At 45.5% G+C, this 20323-nt stretch overlaps 2 protein-coding genes across 3 annotated transcripts; both read right to left on the reverse strand.

Moving 5' to 3' along the window:
* Positions 5366-11622, reverse strand: LOC8078944 (E3 ubiquitin-protein ligase COP1). 2 transcript variants are annotated; one of them, XM_021459403.1, is made up of 13 exons: positions 11100-11619; positions 10376-10453; positions 9505-9660; positions 8967-9326; positions 8604-8758; positions 8446-8511; positions 7691-7769; positions 7452-7607; positions 7262-7360; positions 6788-6892; positions 6513-6692; positions 6027-6137; positions 5366-5919 (listed from the first exon to the last, which is right to left on the reverse strand). In XM_021459403.1, the coding sequence occupies exons 1-13, from the start codon at positions 11469-11471 to the stop codon at positions 5749-5751; spliced, it is 2088 nt and encodes a 695-aa protein (XP_021315078.1). In that variant the 5' UTR covers positions 11472-11619; the 3' UTR covers positions 5366-5748. The 2 variants fall into 2 exon arrangements, with proteins under 2 accessions (XP_021315078.1, XP_021315079.1); XM_021459404.1 differs by lacking the exon at positions 8967-9326 and having other exon boundaries at positions 11100-11622.
* Positions 15069-20037, reverse strand: LOC8078946. The gene is made up of 6 exons (XM_002454583.2): positions 19520-20037; positions 19329-19422; positions 17281-17374; positions 17145-17188; positions 16865-17031; positions 15069-16544 (listed from the first exon to the last, which is right to left on the reverse strand). Exons 1-6 carry the CDS (start codon positions 19783-19785, stop codon positions 15389-15391), a joined length of 1821 nt encoding a protein of 606 aa, XP_002454628.2. The 5' UTR covers positions 19786-20037; the 3' UTR covers positions 15069-15388.

The following is a 20323-nucleotide window of genomic DNA, read 5'->3' on the forward strand; positions in this document are numbered from 1 at the left end:
TTTTGACATCTAGCTCAGGTGACACACGGATACTTGTTATCTACAGACATACAACTCATACATGCACGTGTATTTAGATCGTCCTACAAGGGTAGTCTAGGCGGTTTGTACTCTCTATACAGTACATAGCAAACTATTGTTCAAAAAATAGTTCTACCTCTGACTGAAAATTTAAGTTATTTTGATTTTGTTGTAAGTTTCATTTGTATGTACGGCAACCCTAAAATTATCTTGTATAGCCCCGATTAGGTTTCTTGGATTTTGAAACATAAATATCTAGAGAAGTGGTGTAATCAGCCCCTTGCTATTATATGGGGATTGCGTCCCAAATGGCCTCTACTAGCTGGGTTAGCTGGCTCAAACGTCGTAGCAGACACTGCACCGTCTCCTTTTAGTAACCGTAAGAGCAAGTTTTACTTGCTTTGTTTTCTCTGTACTGTAAGCAATGTAAAAAAAAGTCATATCACAAAGTCAGAACTAACTAGAGTCCGAGTCCATTCCCAGCTCTCAATTCAGACCAAAAAATGAATAAAATTTCAATGACAGGTCCACAATCCCCTCACCTCACTAGTTAGTACAAAAACATATAAGCAGATCTTTGGTTACTTATTATACTTACATTAATAACCCAGCAGCAAGACTATGTTATACCATCCGTGATGCAAGAGTAGCTCATGACCAACCATAAGATACTAGTATACTACTGCTCCCCCGCCCACTTCGAAAGGGAGGAAAATGCAGAAAGTCTCAGACTAAATGATTGGCCTGCTAGGCACACAGAGGCAGGCGGCAGCTGTGGTAATCGCTGTACTACTAGTCCAATTAACAAGGGCGCGTGGCGCATGGCGTTTTCCAATGGCCAAGTAACCGGTGAGACGCCAGGAGGATGCTTCGCTTCCCCGGTTTGGCAACAGCTGCCGGAGACCGGGCGATGCGAGGTCTGAGGACGACTAGACTAGAGCAGTAGGTGCAGTACGCAGCTTCTCAGGATCTCAAGGCCGCCTTGCCTCCCGCCGCCTCCAAGGGCCAACGCTGGCCGGAGGCCGGAGCCGCGAAGGCAGAGGCAGGTGCAGGAGCACGTAGCGGCTATCGCGCGTGCCCAGCAGTGGGCAGTGGGCAGTGGGCAGTGGCCGGCGCCTGTGTCTGTGTGTGCTGTGAGCTTTCTGGAGCTCAGCTCAGCCTCCCCTGGTTGGCGACTGAACCGCTGCGCCCTCGCCTGCTGTGCCATCTTGAGATGGATCGATCGATCGCCCTGTCTCTTTTATGGCTTTTGGTGCTTTGCGCCAACCAGCACCTCCGGTCCACCTCCGCCAGAACTCTGAAACGTGGTGACACACTGCCATGGACTCTCGTCCGGCCTGTGAACGCCGTGGCGTCAGGCTTCGCTTGCTTTGCTTTGCTTTCGGGGAGGGGAAGGCCACACCCCCACAGTTTGGGCCCTTGCCATGACTTGGAATTTAGGCTCTACAAGACTCGAGCAGCCACCTGCATGCTTCACGGTTTATGCGCGTATCTGATGATTCTTAGTAGTGCAAACGTGAAAACTTGCGGTGCAAATATGCTACATTTTCATTCTTTCAGCGGGAATCAAGAAGATGAAATCGAGCAGCAAGACTGGACGTAAAGGAAAGTGGCATTTTCTCTTCCCCCAGCATGACTTGGCCGGCGCGGACTGCATCTCTGAGTCCTGGTCATCCACTCCTAGATGCACTTTTTTTTTTGTGTGGAGGACTACTTTCGATACTAGCCACCCATACGATTCGATCGTCCTGATATCTGTCGATTCTTCTTGCTCCTCCGTAGAAAATGAAGGCCTCAAATGTCCCTTTTTAACCGGGCAAAAGCCACGCTCAGATGTTCACATCCCAAACAATGTTCAGTCCTAACGAGGACTGCGTATTGCATGTTCCTTTCAAAAGAAGAAGTATTGTTACATGTTACAGCTGTTTTGCACTTGATGCTCACAGTGCATGCACCGGGGAGAGCATGCACAGCACAAGCACATGCATGCATCTTAATTCATGAGAGATGGTGTTAAAAGAAAACTACTGCACCCTCGGAGGATATCTTTTGTTTTGGACTCTGGAAGTCTGGATACATCACATGCACACCTCTGTTGAGATGCAAGTGATTCCACTTGAATCTCAGAATAGGCCAAAGATCCCCATCAGACTTACCATTTGGCTTCTGGAAAGCGAACCAGTGGTTAAAAAAAAGCTGTGACATACGTACATGCAACTATGCATGACGTATATCTATCGCCATCAAGCTGCACACCGTATGCATGTAATCAGACTGATTCATCGCACAAGAAAGGAATCAGTGCACGCCAACAATCGACGGCTCATCTTGTTTCTTCTCGGAGTATGGCAAGTTGGCAACAGAGCCTTAGAATATTCTCGCTTTTCAGTGGCCAAAAGAAAATAAAAAAACGACAAAAACGATCACGTCCAGACGAATCAAGATGAAACTCACACTACACTACAGCGAAAGCGCCGTATCAACCTACTACTTCCAAAAAAGAAAATGCCGTATCAGAGTCTCCGTCTTTTTGGAACAACTAATAGGCGCTCTGTTTGTACCCCTGAAAGAACATAAAGCGCACCTTTAGTGTGCTGTTTAGATATTTTCAAGTGGAATCTTCGGTCATTTGAATCATTGATACTTTCATGGCAGTTTTTTTTTTGAAAGATATTAATGTAAAGAGCAAAGAAAAGTACAGCGTGCTACTATGGCTATAGGCACGCAAGAGCTGAAATTTGGGGGAGATGTGTAAAGTAACTCAAGCCAACCTAAGGTTGCAGTGCTGGCTGATTTATTGTTTTAAGAAAAATAATGTTGAATAACTGATAAATTTGTTTTGGCTGATAAGTCCAAACAGATAAGACACTGCTGCTACGGTAGACTGAAACGGCCAAATCGGCTTTCTCAGTATAATGTTGTCTTTGGTTTGTTAGATTCACCTTAGCTCCTACCGTAACAACGCAATGCATGAATGCAACGCAGGACGGCAGGAGCTGCAGGAGAGAGGTGAACACGCTGTCAAGGCTAGCTAGGGCCCTTTAGCAGCCATATTCGCGAAAAAGGAACGTGAAATGAAACTTTTAGAAGTTTCTTATAGAAGCATAATTGTTCTCGAAACTGTTTTCGTAACGAGAAACGTGACCATGATCATGTTCCAGCTCTATGTTTTCCGGCTGCTACTGATGCTTACATTGATTTGTTGTGAGACTGCTCAAGTAGCGCTGAAAAACATGGCAGCTATGGCCGTGCGTGCCCACTGAACCACATGGAAGTTTACAGCGCATAGTACTACCATGCATGGCCGACTCTGATCACGGTAAGGATGTTGTCGGATTCACCTTAATCTACATGTGTTGGAGTGAATTGGGGTGGAATTTAGTTCAAGTTCTACTCCAACTCATCCCAACACATGTGGATTGATGCGAATCCGACTACATCCAAACAAAGTCTAAATGATGTGGAAACGCTGTGGGGTCGACTAGCCGACACCCAAAATGTGACCTCTTTCGCCGTGCGCGGACGAATAAACGTAAGGCGCTCGCGTCGGCACGTCCCGCGCCGTGTCCGCGGCCTGCGGGCGGGCGGCAGCGGCACCACTGCCGTCGCCCACCACATCGGCGGCATGTGCCGGGCGGGTGGGCAGGCGCGGTCGACCGGGCGTGCAGTGCATCTATGCATCTGCATGACTGCATGCGACGTTCGCTGGATCCCTGCGGAGAGCCGGAAACCGTATAGGTAGGCCGTTGGGCGCTTGAAGGGCCAACGAGCCTCTTGCTCGCCGGACGGCCTGCGACTCGGCGGCGCGAACAAAAGCTGCGATGCGGCAGCCGGCGTAATCACTGTCCCCCCGTGCAGTGCAGCCGGTGATTGAGATGCTTCAGTGTTCAGTCGGACCTGTGGGTGGGTGCAGGTCCGAGCTGTATCTCAGGAAGTGGTTGGCACTATTTTGTTTTCATAAACAAAAGAACACTCTTTTGGTCAAATAAGAAAAAACAAGATTCTAGTAAACAACTCTAACAGTTTTGCAATTAAATTAGACATTTTTGTTTTTTATTTTTTGAAAAAGCTCAAAAAGTTATTCTCAAACAGTTTAGCAATTGGCTTTGATAAATTTGGTAACTTGATAAATGGAGGATCAAACTGTACATATATGCAAAAGTCCGCGAGGCTTGGCATTGGTGTTTTTCGCGACTGAGAGACTCCCCCGCGCGCGTATCTTTCTCCCGCATGTCTACTTCTCCCGCGCGCCGCCATCGGAGTTCCCACGCGATTGCTCCGTGGTACCGCCATCTTCATTGCTCCGTGGTGTCACCATCTTCCGTCGGAGCTCCAGTTGCCGGCTTGGCGGAGTCTCCAGCGACCTGGAATCCATCGGTGCCCTACCTACTAGCTAGCCTAAACGTGCCTCCCTAGGAGGACTTACTGGGCCGGCTAGAGGCAATTGCTGGCGACCAGGCGAAGGAAAACAAAAACCGCGTGAACTGATGGCGGCGCGCGAGGAAAAAAACACAGGCAACGAGCGGGTCCATAATTCTATTTTTTTCAATAAAAAATTATGGAAAATGGGTGAAGATGGACTCTTTTAGTTTTGCCATTTTCATTTGTGAGTTGGCAAACTTCATGTTTTGCCAAACAAAAAATGCAAAACCACATGCATGGAGCATTAAATATAGATAAAAACAACAACTAATTGCACAGTTTGTCTGTAATTTGCGAGACGAATCTTTTGAGCTAGTTAGTCTATAGTTAAACAATAATTATCAAATTAAAAAAATACTACATTACCTAAAATTTTTTCAGCCCAACAACCTTGTTTAGTTGGCAAAAATTTGGGTTTTTGGCTACTGTAGTACTTTTGTTTTTATTTGACAAACATTGTCTAATCATGGAGTAACTAGACTCAAAAGATTCATCTTACAAATTACAGGTAAACTGTGCAATTAGTTTTTATTTTTGTTTATATTTAAAGCTCCATGTATGCGACCAAAGATTCGATGTGACGGAAAATCTTGAAAATTTTTACGAACTAAACAAGGCCTTAGGGTTTAAGGCCTTAACGTAGCTATCTCGGCGTCTAGTAGTAGAAGAAAGAAGGGTACCCAAGAAAGAACCGTGGCATGCAACACACAGATAAAATACCATACAGGCAGAGAATTGCAAATACCATACTGATCACCAGACTTGGAAACTACTGCCCCAAAACTTATACGAAAAATATATGGTGTATACTTTGTAAGAGCGCCTGGTTAAAAATATACAGAACATAATTCTGGAAGCAACACGCCAGAATGTCCCCCACCCCCCAAAAAAAAAAGCAGAAGAAACTTTAAACACGCCTGGAAAAGAAACAAATGCTTATTGTGGCATCAGTTTGATCATTCATATCAGGTAGATGTATTATCAACCGGCATAACCACATAAGTTTCTGGGTTCAAACACAACCTCTGTACAAACGGGCTGGAGTTTTATTAATGTGTATTTCTCGTGTTACACTTGTAACCGATAACTTGGCTGCTTTACACCTATACGACATTAACATGATTATGCACATTCTGATACCTCAAAACCCTACGTCAGCTGACCATCTGCAAAACTTCATGCCCTAACCGGAGATCAGCAATGCCTCCGTTCCCACTTTTGGGGAAATATAATGGCATGAAAGGAAACAACTGGACATTAAGACATACAAGCTGGCTGTAAATCTCTTGAACGCCTTCCATAACATCAAGGAGCAAGTACAAGAACTTTTATGGTTCCCTGACTGTTAGCGGTTAACATGGTAGGGCTATCACTCTTCCAGCAGACAGCACTAATGAAATAAGAACCAGGATCATCATCGGCATCATCCAGGTCAGAGGATACAAATCTATGGCTTGCTGCCGGTTTTGAGATAGCCTGCAATCAGTGTGGAGTTAGGAACCCATCTGATTGATTAAGGTGAATTACACATCATACAATGCATGCTGCATGGGAACAAGACCAGGCCAGAAGCTTGCGATTACCTTGTGATAAACAAAAACCTCATTTGTTTCACTTCCACAAGCAATATACTCATTGTTCACAGACAACCCAACGAAGTTCTTTTCATTTTTGTGCCCTCTGAACGTCCGTACCTGAAAACAGATAATGTTGTTATAACAAAACGGTCATCCAAAGTTTATGTTCATTGCTGCACTATTTCAAACTGGGCATGTAATGTTCAACCAAATCAGATAATTCACTGCCAGTTGCACTATAAAAAAATGGTGAAGTATGAAAGAGAATTCTATGTGAAGTGCTGAAGTTCATATTCGTCAAAATTGTTTATCAACATTTATGGAAGGAAAAAGTCCTATATAAGTGGACAGCTTATTCTGGAGAAAAAACAGGAACATAACAGAAATAAAGGCACTTTTATCTGGATAGTTTGGAGTACTTTCTAAACGAAAAAAGCTCCACACTTTTCTATGCTAGAAGCTCAAGAGACAAGAATATCAAAAAGAGCATACCGGACAATTATCCTTGACATCCCATAAGCGTAATGTGCTATCTGTTGATGCAGATGCAAGCTCATTGTTAGATAAGAATTTCACATACGATACTGCTTTCTTGTGGCCACCAAAAATATGGACAGGCGCACTTGGATTACGTAAGTCAAAGTAATGAATATGGTGATCAGCAGATCCAACCTGAAATATATCTGATAAGTAAACAAAATAACATTTTGATTGGAAAAAGCAAACAAATAACTATTCAATACAAGCTAAGAAATGAAGCAACATACTGCAACGTAGAAGTTTGATCCAGGATTATATTTAACCGAGCAAATATTTGCTTTCATATCGATATTGATCACGCTTGCTTCTTGTTTTGTGCACCACACTTTCACCTGGCAAACACAGCACTAGCCCATTAGTATCGCACAAGCATTGTAGTAGAACAAAAACTTGCAAGCCACTATTTTAGTGGGTTCCACCTATCCATCGATGACACTGAATAACACATTCACACTAAGAGGGGACAATGTGTGCGTGGTGGTGGTGGGTGTGAGGGGGGGGGTTTAAGGTTTAAATATGCACTGTGACCATCTGAAACTACTATCATTTCTGCAGTGAGTTGTCTGCTAAAAGTGAAAGATCCACCCACCCAGGTCGTAATTGTGATTTTGGTACTTGACATTTGACAAAAAATCACCAAGCTTTTCTATTTTAGTTTGGGAAAGAGCTAACAGAATTGAATCATATTAATTTCCAAATACCTTGCAATCGTCGCTACCAGATACTAGCATTGAAGGGTCTGTACGAGAAAAATCAACACTCCATGCCCTCTTCTCATGTTCTTCATATTCCATCACACTCTAGCATGGCACAATACACAGAAACCATATACCTCAGTTTGAATTATAATACAATCGTTGCAGAATGAACTGTAGAGTAGAGAGTGGATACCTGACGGGTCTGGACATCCCACACAGTTACTATACCCTCATAGTCACTGCTTGCAATAACATTTTTTGAGTACTTGTTCCAGCTTAGGCAGCTAAGTTTAGATCTGGTAGCCATTTCAACAACCGGGCAATGCACATCTGATGGTTCATTAACAACCTAAGTAATGATGCAAATCAACCTTAAGTAATCTCAATTACAATGAACTACGGAATGGACATGCCCTGACAAAGCAAACTTACAGTAGAAAATTCAAAGACTTTAATACGTTTTGAGACTCCAGCAGTAGCAAATAGTTCATCATCACGATCAAATTCAATACTGCAATATAACAAAAATATCAAATGTCCATCCCTATTTGCTGTTAAATAAAGGCGAAGTAGTTGATTGGCAAGCACATAGAACTGGAAATAAATGTGCTGAATCATGCATCCTCAAACCAGATACAGAAAAAGGAGCTATGCTGTACTATTACATCTTCAGCACAATAATTTAATAATAAAGCACTTAAAATCAAATCAATATATGAAGTACAAGTCTTCCTGCTCTCCAGCCTGCATAAATCTCTCCCACTGCCCCAATGTGCTCTACTTTGATGAAACCCTACTTTCACATGTATTGTATAATAAAATTTGATGTTCAAACCTAAAGGCTGCTTCCATGTTTGCTTTAATGGAGCTGATTTTCCCCACATTAACCAGAGTAATGAAAAGACTTAACTTCTTATTTTGGTAGGTAGGCCCAGATTATAAGGTGAGCAAATAATAAACTTTTATGGCCCTTGATTTTGGTACCTCCAAAATTATAATCGGTGGTAACTCTTGGAGGACCATAAAAGGGTTCATTAATGACTTATATTCTATAGTGTAGGCATAGATTTTTAAACTCTGATGAACAAAACTCAGATTTATCCATGCAACTGCACTGGTTCTGCTGCTAGTTATATTTTAAAGCACAGATAAGAAACTCTGCATACATTGGACTACAAATTACACACCTGGATACAATATTGGCAGAGTGAAACAAGTCTCCATGTCTTAGTTCCGCAATGACACGTAGACGACTGAAGCAAACATGACAACAAACAAAATGAGCCCAGTGAGAATGGAACAAAGACAACAAAGCATATTGTCTCATCACAGGAGATAAGCACACCTGTACCGAGTGAACGTTGTTAGCACAGACTGGAAATCCTGAAGACCTGCATGATAGCCTTCTCTATTCATTGCAACGATATCTCTTTCTTCTTGCCTGCGTGCCTGTGCTCCGGTGCGCCGTCTTTGCAGGTAGTATTCTTGAAGTTCATTGAACTGCAATGTTCCTCATAGAATTAGATAAAAATAAATGACATAAGATTAATGCCATTTTATCTAACACTAAAGTTAAGTAAATGGCCATGTATGTGCTGTATACTGTTCAAAATACGTATGCAACACATAAGAGGCCTACTTTTTGGGTGTAATGTGGGGGAACACTGCGCCTTAAAGAATGTAGTAATGCATGGAGCGAGAAACTGACCTGTGCTTGAACTCGCCTCTTCCTAGCAATGACATTACCCGATTGTATAGGGGGGTTAGGAGGGTCAGAAGAAGTTAGAGCATCTCTCCTTTGAAATCCTTGATGGCTTACTTGAGCTTTCAAATCAAGCTTCTTATTCTGTAAAGTTCCTGGACATGATGCGCTAAGTGGTGTCCGAGAGTTGGGAGGAAAGCGACAGCTAGCTTTGTCTATAGGAGAGGGCCACATTTTTTGTGCAGTAGGCTCATCTAAAAGCATGCGCAGCTTCATGGAGTACCTTTCTTTTGTGCGATATAATTCTTTCCTATGTCTTTCCACAGCACTTATATCCTCTTTGATGTACTGTAGATCAGTTTGAATCTATTGAGAAGATGTGAACAATAGACTTCAGAATAAGAAAAAAAAATGGACAGAAATGCAATAAGTAAAACTTTATTTCCTTTGATTAGCAAGATTGATGAAGGTCGCTTGACATTAAAATGTTAGCATTGTGTGAAGGAATCAGAAATTCAGAACCACAAAAATACATAGGACAAACCTCATTCAACTCTTCCAGCTTTTGCTTTCTAAGGCAGTGCAAGAAGACTAATAATATTTGCATATTCGTCTCTGATTCTTGTTGTTCCATTTGCCGCTTCTTCTCAGCAATCAAAGTCATAAGGCTATCTAACTCTTTAACCCCCATTTCATTTCCCTATCTCAAGAATAAATGATGAATCATCAGTAGCTTGTTAATGGGGTCACAAATTACAACAGCAAAGTCAAGGAAATATGAAGTCATACAACTGACAGGGAGGAAGTAAACACAGATATCAATAGCACTTAACTGAAATACCAAGATTTACAGGTTACGAACTTGCAATTATATTACAACTAGATTCACATGTGCAAAGATGCCATCTGAGGCAACCATGGTTTATCATGTGAACAGTGAATCATAAGAGGAATAACATAGACAGCAGCTGCAATCCTAAGGGGAACAGAGCCATGTATTCCCAAACAAATAATCTAAAAACTTACACTAGATACATCGTCTTTTTAGCCTCAGAAAAGTACTACCATAGGAAACTTGCAGTGAAACAAATTGACTTTTGACTAACACCTTTACGAATATTTAGATTAGTTGCATGAAAATGATGTTAATAAAGTACTAAACTCCCAAGATGTTTCCATAATACTGAAGTTTTGATTCATAAAACCACTTATGAGGTAAGTACTTAAGTTCTATACTCTTTACACAACGGCCATGTCTACTTAAGTATGAATTTAGTCGCTACACAAATGTGGATGCAAGGGAAAAGATTGGTGCAGAGACTTAAAATGTGCTTGCTAAGTGGTGAATGCAGGAGTGAAGTTTTTTTATCATTGAAAATAGTAGCAACTAGCAAGTAACACATGGAATCACTGACCTGTTGCAGTGCGCATCGAAATTGATCGATCGGTGATGCTGTTTTTGCAATTTGCCGGGCAGATATTTTCTTCAGAACCTATATATACAAGACATGGATGCAATGTAAGAAATTTAGCAAGTCATATCTGCAGTCGGTTCTAAATACACAATAGACGATATCAGAGATGTTTGTTCCAGTAAGGGCATGAGTATAGTATGCTAAAAGTCAATGGCATAAGTGCATACCATACTAACATAGCTTCATGAACACATAGCAGTGAACAGCATAGTAATTACATACTACCTAACAGACATGGAGCCCCAGAACTTGTGGGAATGATTCTGAAAGGTCAGTCTCTAACAACATACTGAAATGTATGATGAAATCAACTGATCAACAAGGGCACTGAGGAACATGTACTACAGAAGTCACCCCAAACTTCAAATACTGTAGTGTAAATAAGGGGTAAACCGAGAAATTCACAAGTTAAATGACAGCGTCATCTCATACAAACCACATCGAGATCAAAGTAATCAGGCAGTGCAAGTGTCGTCCCATCGAATGCAATTTCATTTCGAAATCCTAGAATTCGGAATCGCATGCAACAACTACTATTTTTGCCACACCATGATCACACCGAGCACGACACATAAATGACATTCAGCAAATGCCAGTTTGCAGTTTGTAGGACATGGCATGAATTCTAGAAGAGTAGCTGAGGCAAGCAGAACAGGCAGCCAACCTTGTCAAGGAGAAAGTTGGGGTAGAGCTGGGCCTTGGTGAGGTAGTGCCCGCAGCAGGGGCAGTCGCTCTTGTTGCTGAGGTGCGTGACGATGCACATGTAGCAGAAGCTGTGGCCGCAGGCGGTGAGGAAGGCGTCCTTGATGAGGGCCATGCAGATCGGGCAGAGGAGGTCCCTATCGGCGGGGCCCTCGTCCTCCGCCGGCGGCCCCTGCGGCGACGCCGACGCCGCGCGCGTCCCCGCCTCCTCCGGCAGCGCCAGCGCCAGCGCCGCCGTGGTCGCCGCGGCCGCCACGGAGGTGTCACCGGACCGCGCGGGCTCCGGCTTGGGCACGGACGGCACGAGCGCGCCGGCCACCGAGGAGTCGCCCATGGCGCAGGCGGCGGCAGTGGAGGCAGAGGCGGTGGCGGTGGCGGTGGCGTCCGGCTCCGGGTGCGAATAATTGCATCCGGGTGTGGGGCGCGTGGTGGTGGTGGCGGGCGGCGGTGGGATGGGATGTGTGATGCCTGATGCGGGAGGGACAGGAATTGGGTTCTGTGGGTGTGGGAGGGGAAGGGTGTATGGGTGGGAGGAGGCCACGTCGGGGAAGTCGACTGGACCGGCTGCTGCCGCGCCCGCGTCGCGCTAGTTTGGTGTCGTGCCGCCGCTGCACGCCAGACGCGCCGCGCGCACCAACCGGACGATGGGGGGGAGCCTGTGAAATTTTGCAAGGAAAAAGAGTTTGCAAGGGAGCGAATTGTACGCATGGTGCTTTGCTTCTGACGTTGGCTTCCTATCTGATGAGACCGTTCAGCCTCAGTGCGTCAATTAGCTTCTGTAGTTGATGCAAAAAGCAAAACAATTACGCCGTTTCTAACTAATTCGAACATGAAACTAATTACTCAATTTAATTTGGAACGTTGGTTCAAGCTTCCTCGAAACAAAATGTACAATATAAAGACCACAGAACCACAACCATTGATTCAGTTCGAAGCTAGTGTAAATTAAATCTACTAATACTAGACAGAACAACACCATGTACAAAATTTGCTCTGAACCATGAGATCAATCTAGGAGACTACGAGAGGATCGTGTAAATCTACTACTGAACAGGTCATCACATTCACCGGCGGCTGCTACATCCTTTCCGTCACACCCCACGCAGGGGTGAGATGCTTCGTCAGGATTCACGTGAGATACTTCGCCTCGTCAAGAACCTTAGCCGGCACAATCTCAATAGCTCGATCTGTCAGTCGACAAGGCAACTTGTTCGCTTAGTTGATAAGCCATGACTGAAAGTACTTTCGCTGATTTATTGGGAGAGAAAAATACCACAGCAGATTCAGCGGATATCAGCAGCGCGGATGTCAGACGAATAGCTAGATCATTTGGCCCAAACTTTTGGACGTGCAAATGGCTCTCGAAGAATTTCTACCTGGTTAACCGTTGTGACTTGTGAGAGACGCTGACCCAATGTCCCAACTTTTCTCTCCCAAGCAGGCCACCTGCAACTAACAAGCCATCTTTTCATCGCTCCCAACTTTCTTTATGAGCACCTTCATCCTCTATGGTTAAACAAATAGACAAGTTTAGGAAACATTGTCTTTGTAGAGGCTCAGGTATCAACTGAAAAATGGTTTGTTTACAAATGAGGGAGGTCTAGTAGTTATCAACTTGAAAAAGCATAATGAAGCACCGATGATGAAGAACATTCACAAATTCCTGAACAAGCAAGACATCCCGAGGGTTACCTTGGTTTGGGAAAAACTATGTCCCAATGGAAAGCTGACAAACCCCACGATGAAGGGATCATTTTCGTGGCGTGAAAATTTGAAAATTCTGCCTTCCTATAAGGTGGAAATGGACAGTCCTGTCTTCTATGGGTCAGATTGCTGGTGTGATGAAATTCTCTTGAATAAGCTCTCAGAACTGTACTCCTTCGCCACGAATAAAGCTATCTTCAGTGGCGTAGCCAGGGGGGTGCTAGCAGGGGCCATGGCACCCCCAATGGTCTGAAAATTTCTTAAACAACCCTGCTTCAGTCATTGTAGTAATAGGTATTTGAAAGGAAAGAAGTTCTTGGACCAAGCCTTACCCTCATCTTGCCCCCCCCCTCCCCCCCGCCCCCTAGTTTTTTGTCTGGCTCCGCCTCTGGCTATCTTGGTTAACAAAGCTTCAACTCAACTACAATTATCTCAATTTTTTTCCAGCTGCCGCTGTTAGAAATAGCTTTTGCTCAAATGCAGTCCTGGAGTTAATTTTTGAAGGAACAAACTTCACCGATACAAATTATGTTTGAAGCACTATTGGGAGCTCAGATATTTTGTCCTCTGCCAATATTTACAAGAAGCTAATTGGGAGCCACCAAGTTCATGATGCCTTCAAGTGGATTTGAATGTCCTTCTGCAGTCTTTTCCTGGTTCCTCATCAAAGATAGGCTCCACACAAGAAATATTCTAAGAAGAAACATGGTTCTTGACTCTTTTGATTGTATTATTTCCCAGCAAACAGTACAGGAAACTGCTGAGCACCTATTTCTTAGATGTCCCTTTGCCACCTCTTGTCGGAGCTTCATGAATCTGCATATTCAAAGTGAGGGTAGTTTCCCTGAAGTTGCTGAATTTGAAGGGTCAACTACACCAAAGCTTCTTCATGAACATAATAATCCTCATGTGCTGGACTTTTCGGACTGCTAGAAATGATCTAATCTTCAAAGGGATTCAGCCAAACCTCCAGAACAGCAGGGATTTTTTTGTTTTGTTTTGTTTTGTTTTTGCAAAGGAGCTCTCATTGTTACCAATAAGATCCAATTCAAGATCATCCCAAATTTTTAACTTATGGATCCGGAGTCTATTGTAGCCATTACTCTTGAGTTTATTTTTTCTTATCTGTTTTTGTTTCTTGAATCACCAAGAACTTTGCTGCCGTGGGGCATCTTTATTTTTCAATCCACTGTAGGAGCCACGGCTCCTCCTGATTCATCCAAAAAAAAAAACAATCCTGTAGTCACTAGTTTATTAGAGGGTGCCAGTGACTTTGTCAAACCTGTCGTAACTACCATTTTGCAAGCATTTACATCTTTATAGCTAATCAACATGCCTGATGCTACAAGGGTCCATAATTTCTCGACAGCTTAAGTGATTCCACTACCACTAAGACTAACAGATCAACAACTTCTCAAAGTAACCATACAGGGAAAAAAATAGAGCTCATCCAGATATGAAGTAGCAATGAAGCCCTCTTGCTGAGAAATTCAGTCATATGTACTTCCTCTGTCCCAAATTATAAGACGTTTCTAGATTCATAACATTTGCTATATATCTAGACGTAACATATATCTAAGTGCATAGCAAAAGCTATGAATCTAGAAGGGAGTACCATGGTTGGGGCCTGGGTGCCATGGACTCGCCCCAACTCGCCTATCAGGACTCAGGCTCAGCAGCCCAACCAACTTCGGTGCCCCTTCCAAGCAAGAGGGGCAAATCAACTTATCAACATCCAAATCTAATAGTAGAGTTATAAAATGGTATCAACACAATCTGGAGAACACACTACAAACAGAACATTTGGATCCAGTTACTGATTTCTATAAATTGTCAGTCCCACTAACATGCCCAGAGAACTGAATCAAATCTCCAGGAGCAAGGGAACACACTAGATACTACAAGATTGATATGAGCAAGCTGAAGAAATGGAAGAGCAGGAGAGGAACAGAGGCAAGAGATAAGAGAGGGATCCAGAAACCACTCATCCACTGAGACAGTGAGAGTGAAGGAAATGGAGCCTATGATTATTCAGATTCCCCCACCTTGATAACACCTGAGCTGCTCCTTGAAAATGTAAACCAAAGCGTGGACAATAAAGCCTGTGGCCCAGTGCAACAAGATATTTCAGCCTACATGCAGCTAACTCTTAGTACATAGTATCACAGAACCGATCAAATGGATCGAAAATTGAGTGCCGGCACAAGACGAAACACTTGGTTGTGGATTTGTTTTTCAGAATACATTGTATTTCCATAGTACTAGAATAACATATTATTTCCAATTCGCTAGAGCTCAGACTGACCAAAACAAAACAGAATAACTGAACATCACCCAGGCACTTCATGACTTAACACTGACACAGTGACACTGCAACAAGTCTCGATCACCATCAACAACGAAAAACTCTAACACCAGCTATATAACAAAGGCAAAATTCAGCTACCGTACTTTAGTAGGGGATACAAAATTGCTCGTAATCGAGCACCAATGCATTTGAATGCCACAAAATAGAATGCCGAGATGCTGCTCAGCTCAGTCCACCCATCACTCAGCCAGGTACATGAGCGTCTTTGTCACTTCCTTGATCAGGTCGTGGTGGCGCAGATGAAGCCTCATCTGTGCATGCCTCTGCTTCTTGATCTTCTCGTCCAGTGCGTGGGCCTTGCTATCGTCGATCATCCCGAACTCCCGCTTGAACAAGCCCGGGTGTGCCTTCTGAAGTGCCTGCACCTCCTCCGCAAGGTATGGGTACAGCCCACACATCTCGTCAGGCTCCCTCCCAGCACCACTGTTAGCCGCCGCCTTAGCCGCCGGTTTGGTAACGGAAGGCCAGACGTTCTTGAGGAGGTCGAAGAGACGGTGGTCGTGACCCTTGCTCGGCGGCGCGCCCTTCTTGACCGCTTTGGTGTACCGGGTCTGCAAGCTCCTCACCTTACTCTGGAGCTCGGAGAGGCTGCAGCCACTGTTGTCGAGCTTACCGGCGAGAGCGTTGGCCAGCACGTCTGCTTGAGGCAGCGTGCCGTGCTCCAGGCGGTGCGCGGCGAGGACCTCCAGGATGCGGAACTCGTCGTCAGTCGACCAGGTGCGCTGGAACGGCGCGCTCGGCCGCTTTGCGCCCTTAGGCCCCACCTCTTGATTTGCAGCGGGCTTCGTCTGCGGCATCTCGTCGTCCGCCGCCTCCTCTTCCTCCTCCTCCTCCTCTTCTTCTTCGTCGGAAGTCTTGGATTCCTCGCGAGTCGGCGGCGGCGGCGGCGGGTTCTTGGTGGCGGAAGAAGGGATCACGTGGTTGGCCTTCTCGTCCTCTTCCTCTTCCTCTTCTTCTTCTTCTTCGTGCTCCTCCTCCTCGCCATCTTCATCCTCATCGGACCCTTCGGATTCCTGGTCCTTCTGCGGCGGCGGAGCAATGCGCTTGGGAGCGGCCGGAGGGGGTGAGTAGGCGATCTCCTCCTCGTCCTCCTCCTCCTCTGAGCCCGAAACAGAGGCGGTCTCCTCGGAGGAGGCAGCCGGGGGCGGAGGCGGCGGAGGTGGAGCCGAGCGCTTGGGGGCCATGGCAACTAGGGTTAGACAAGCGGGGGAGACGGCGACGGGCTCGGGGCTTCCCGGCGGCGTTGTTTTGTGTCCTTGTTTATAGGGCCCGATTGGGCCGCTCGTCCGTTGGATGTGGACCCCGTTAGCCGTTCGATTCAGGGCGTCGGAGCATATTCAGTTCAGAGTTGGAAAACATGTTCAGTGTTTCAAGGGTAATGCAGGTCGTGCACTCCCACTCCCAGTGTTCATTATAGACATCAACAGTTCAGAATCTGAAATCAGTCGAACACGAAGCAACTACAGCACTCACAGTCACACAACAAAACCTAAGGCCATTGTCTATCGATTCTCACCAGAGACACTCATGGTTCTAGCATTATTCTCCGCCGGGTTGCTTCGGGAACAACAGGGGAAAACAGCTTGCTTGATGCAGCATGGTTGCAGGATCGGGACCGCTTGGAAACCACTCTCGCTTTGGTCAGTGCTCAATACTGCGAGGCCGTCAGGTGCATCAAGCTCGACGCGTCGAACAGCTCCATGAACCTCTGGTCAGTGCTCCTTGCCTTCGCCGCCGCGAAGTGCAGGTACTCGTCGAACACTGAAGACAGGCACCACTTCTGCAGCTTCCTCAGGCATCCGACGACGCAGCCAGTCCGGTGCTGAAAGAAAACACTCGTCGCGTCAGCGTCAGTGAAATCAAATGCTGTCGTAGCATCATCGTGGAAGCAAAATGTTGAACTGAACTGAACCAACTGGAATGCAACAGGCTTACCTTGCCTCTCTTGCAGTGGATGAGCACCGGCTGGTTTCTTACGTCTGCATAATCCATTGAAACAGGAGAAGAGTTAGAGATGTCAGATGGTGAAAGATGCAGTTCTGCGTAGAAGTATCAGTGAAGTTGCTGGTACCAAGGATGACTTTGAGCGCCTCTCTGATCGTTTCTTCAGGAATGTAGACGAATGGTTCCTGCGCCAACATGGTATCCGGCACTGTCGGACCACTCTGTGGAGAATATGGAAGGATTAGTAAGCTCCACAGACTGTTCATGCAATCATAATATGGGAAATAAAAAGCTCTTTGGAAAACAACGGTATGAAATAAACCAGTTAAACCAAGCAACTATTTTGAGAAACATACGCAGACAGTGTACCTTGCATGAAAGTTCAGTTGCAAGATTTCGTCACACAACTGAACAAGAATACATTATCAGTTGGGTGGTCAACGATTTAAAAGAGGGTTGACTTTATGGCAACCGTCTGAAGTTATCTAATTGAGTAATGCTGACAGAATTATCAGTGGGAGACACCCCTGGTTCGGTTTCACACAACATGCCTAGTGCCATTGTACTAGTAGTAGAAAAGAATCAACTTTACAAGAGATAAGTTTTTCTTCACACTGAGTCTTGCAAGTTCAACCACCTTAATGTGTGGCCACCGAATGATGCCTTTCCATGAATGCCAAAGTCGGTTTATTGTTAATTACAGACTGAAACAACTGTCAGCGAATGCTTAATTCGCCATGGCTGTCCAAGCTTGACCATAACACTGGCTAGTTCTGGGCTTCTAACTTCATGAACAATAATTCAGTGTGCAATTTGTTATGATTTGAGTCAACCTCGCCACGATTATACAACTATACTAGACCAGCACACAGGCACTAGAACTCTGAAAATCTGGACAGACTGATGTAATGTAACTATCTAAGTCAACTGAAGGATGGTTCTGTCAAAAAACACTCAGCTACAGCAGATTCTGGTGCCCTCTGAATCTGATGAAAGTAAGTGAGGCTAGATCAAGTGGTTAGGTGGGAGGTGTGATCATTTACCCAATCACTCAGGTTCAAGTTCTCTCCAGATGAAGATTTTTGTGCAGATTCTTATAAGCATTATCAGCAGGTTCTGGTGCAGCTAGGTACTGTCTGTTCAGGAATCAATGTAAGCATATGGCACACACATGTTTCATTGAAAGGCTAGAACTATGTGGGAGTGGGGATTGCACACAGAATGCAGAGCTACAGCTAGGAGATGAGAACATCTGGTCTATCTTCGTGCTTACTGGAATCCCCGTCATCACCAACAAAATTTACTATGCAGAAACAGCATTGGTCAAACAGCACCCGACAGGCAAAAGTATCTTTGTATGTGTTACAGCCTTAGAGGCACCCTTTGCCAATACGCAGACTCTTTTTGGTTTCAGCTCTTGTGCTTATTTTACTCCACCTGAGCACTTAATCTTGACCGACCAAAATCGCTATAAAATCATTGCCACAAAATGGACATAATGCATACAAGAATCACTTAAATCTGGAACCAGTGATGCTGAAACTGCCATCTGTTTCGGTGACAAGCAAAGTCCCTAATCAGCAGCCCACTTTGAAGAATAATAAACTCAACAATAAATCACAACCCCAGGATGCAGGATAATGAAAAGAATGGCTTTGCTCTTGCTCATGGCAATGGCAAAACCAAACAAGTATCCAAGGAGAGCGCAGGAAGGGTCGGTCTTGCAATGGAGCGCTACTTGTATTCATGCATGAACCACTTGCCAGTTGCCACTTGTGAGGGGAGCACTGATGAGATGATGTAGGTGTGCAGGGAATCGAAATGCATGATTCATGAAGGAAATATTTACTAGTTTTCTTAGGCAACGAATATTTGCAGGGTTGAAGAGATGGGGCCTAGACGCCTAGTATGGTTTATCATCAGAACAGTGCCAAGACTGAAAGGGACAGTGTTCGCCCACAGGCCACAGTTACGGTAGCACGATACCTGTACCAAATGTTGTGTTGCTGAGACTCTGAAAGGGACGTAGGGTGCCACAAGCAGAGAGCAACCAAAACCGACCAGAACCAGAAAAATAACTAGAGGCAAAGATCGTTTTGCCATCCGATGGCGCGGTGCACAAATCGAAGATTTCAGTATATGCACGATTGAGACCTCTCTGTGGATGGTAGTTACCTTGCTCCCTTCGATGCCGAACTGGTGAAGCTGGATGCCGTTCTGCTGCAGGAACTGCACGTTCTCCTCCGGGTACGGCTCCGGGCACAGGTACCTGATCGATCACACAAGCAACGACGACGCTGTCGCGGGTCAAGGTCGCCGGGAGCTGAAGCGGCAGGCTAGGACTAGACGATGGAGCTCTTTCTTACACGATGGAGCGCAGGTTGAGGGAGAGCAGGAAGCGGAAGTTGGCGGCGTCCGGGAGGCCCGAGCGGAAGATGCCGTCGTCGACCATGGCGAAGTTGAGCGGCGGCACCAGGGCGTTGGCGTCGGCGTCGGCCCGCGCGCCGCGGCCGGGGAGAGGGAGCTTCGGGTGGCTCCATGGCTCAATGCCGAGGACGCCCACGGCCACTGCCTTGCCGTTCTGCTCTGCATCCTGGGCGCTCCTCTGCCTCGCCGGAACATCCAGCTTCATCGCACGCACTGAACGGCAGGTGGTTGCTGTTGCTGTGCTGTGTGTGTGTGTGTGTGTGTGTGTGTGTTTTCAGTTGGGGACGGCGTGTGTGGACGGGACATGGAGGCTTGGTTATTTATAGGGCGAGCAGGAGGTAAACAAACATGTCGATGCAGGGATGGGAGGGAGACGATGCGAGGAGAAACCAGGATTTTTTTCTTTTTTTTCAGCCTGTGAAGCTGCGACTGCGACGCTGCGTGCGTCGTGGTGGTGGTGGTGTGTGCGTGTATTGGACGATGATGGACGGTGAGACGTGGGTGGAAATGGGTGAAAGCGACGAGGGAATCCACTGTTTCTTGCGGTGTCGTAACACTTGGTAACCTATGGGTCATCGTGTGTTCACAAATTATTGGTGGGTTCCGGGAATCGCCGGAGACGGGCCCCGAATGGAAAAAAAAAACTTATTTCCAGCATTTTTTACCAGTGGGGGCGTTGTTTTACCTTTGTCCAGAGTTCAATCCTGTGTCCCGGGATACACAGCCACTACTCAGGCATGCAT

This window comes from Sorghum bicolor, chromosome 4 (genome assembly GCF_000003195.3).
Source record: "Sorghum bicolor cultivar BTx623 chromosome 4, Sorghum_bicolor_NCBIv3, whole genome shotgun sequence".
NCBI classification, from domain to species: Eukaryota; Viridiplantae; Streptophyta; class Magnoliopsida; order Poales; family Poaceae; genus Sorghum; species Sorghum bicolor.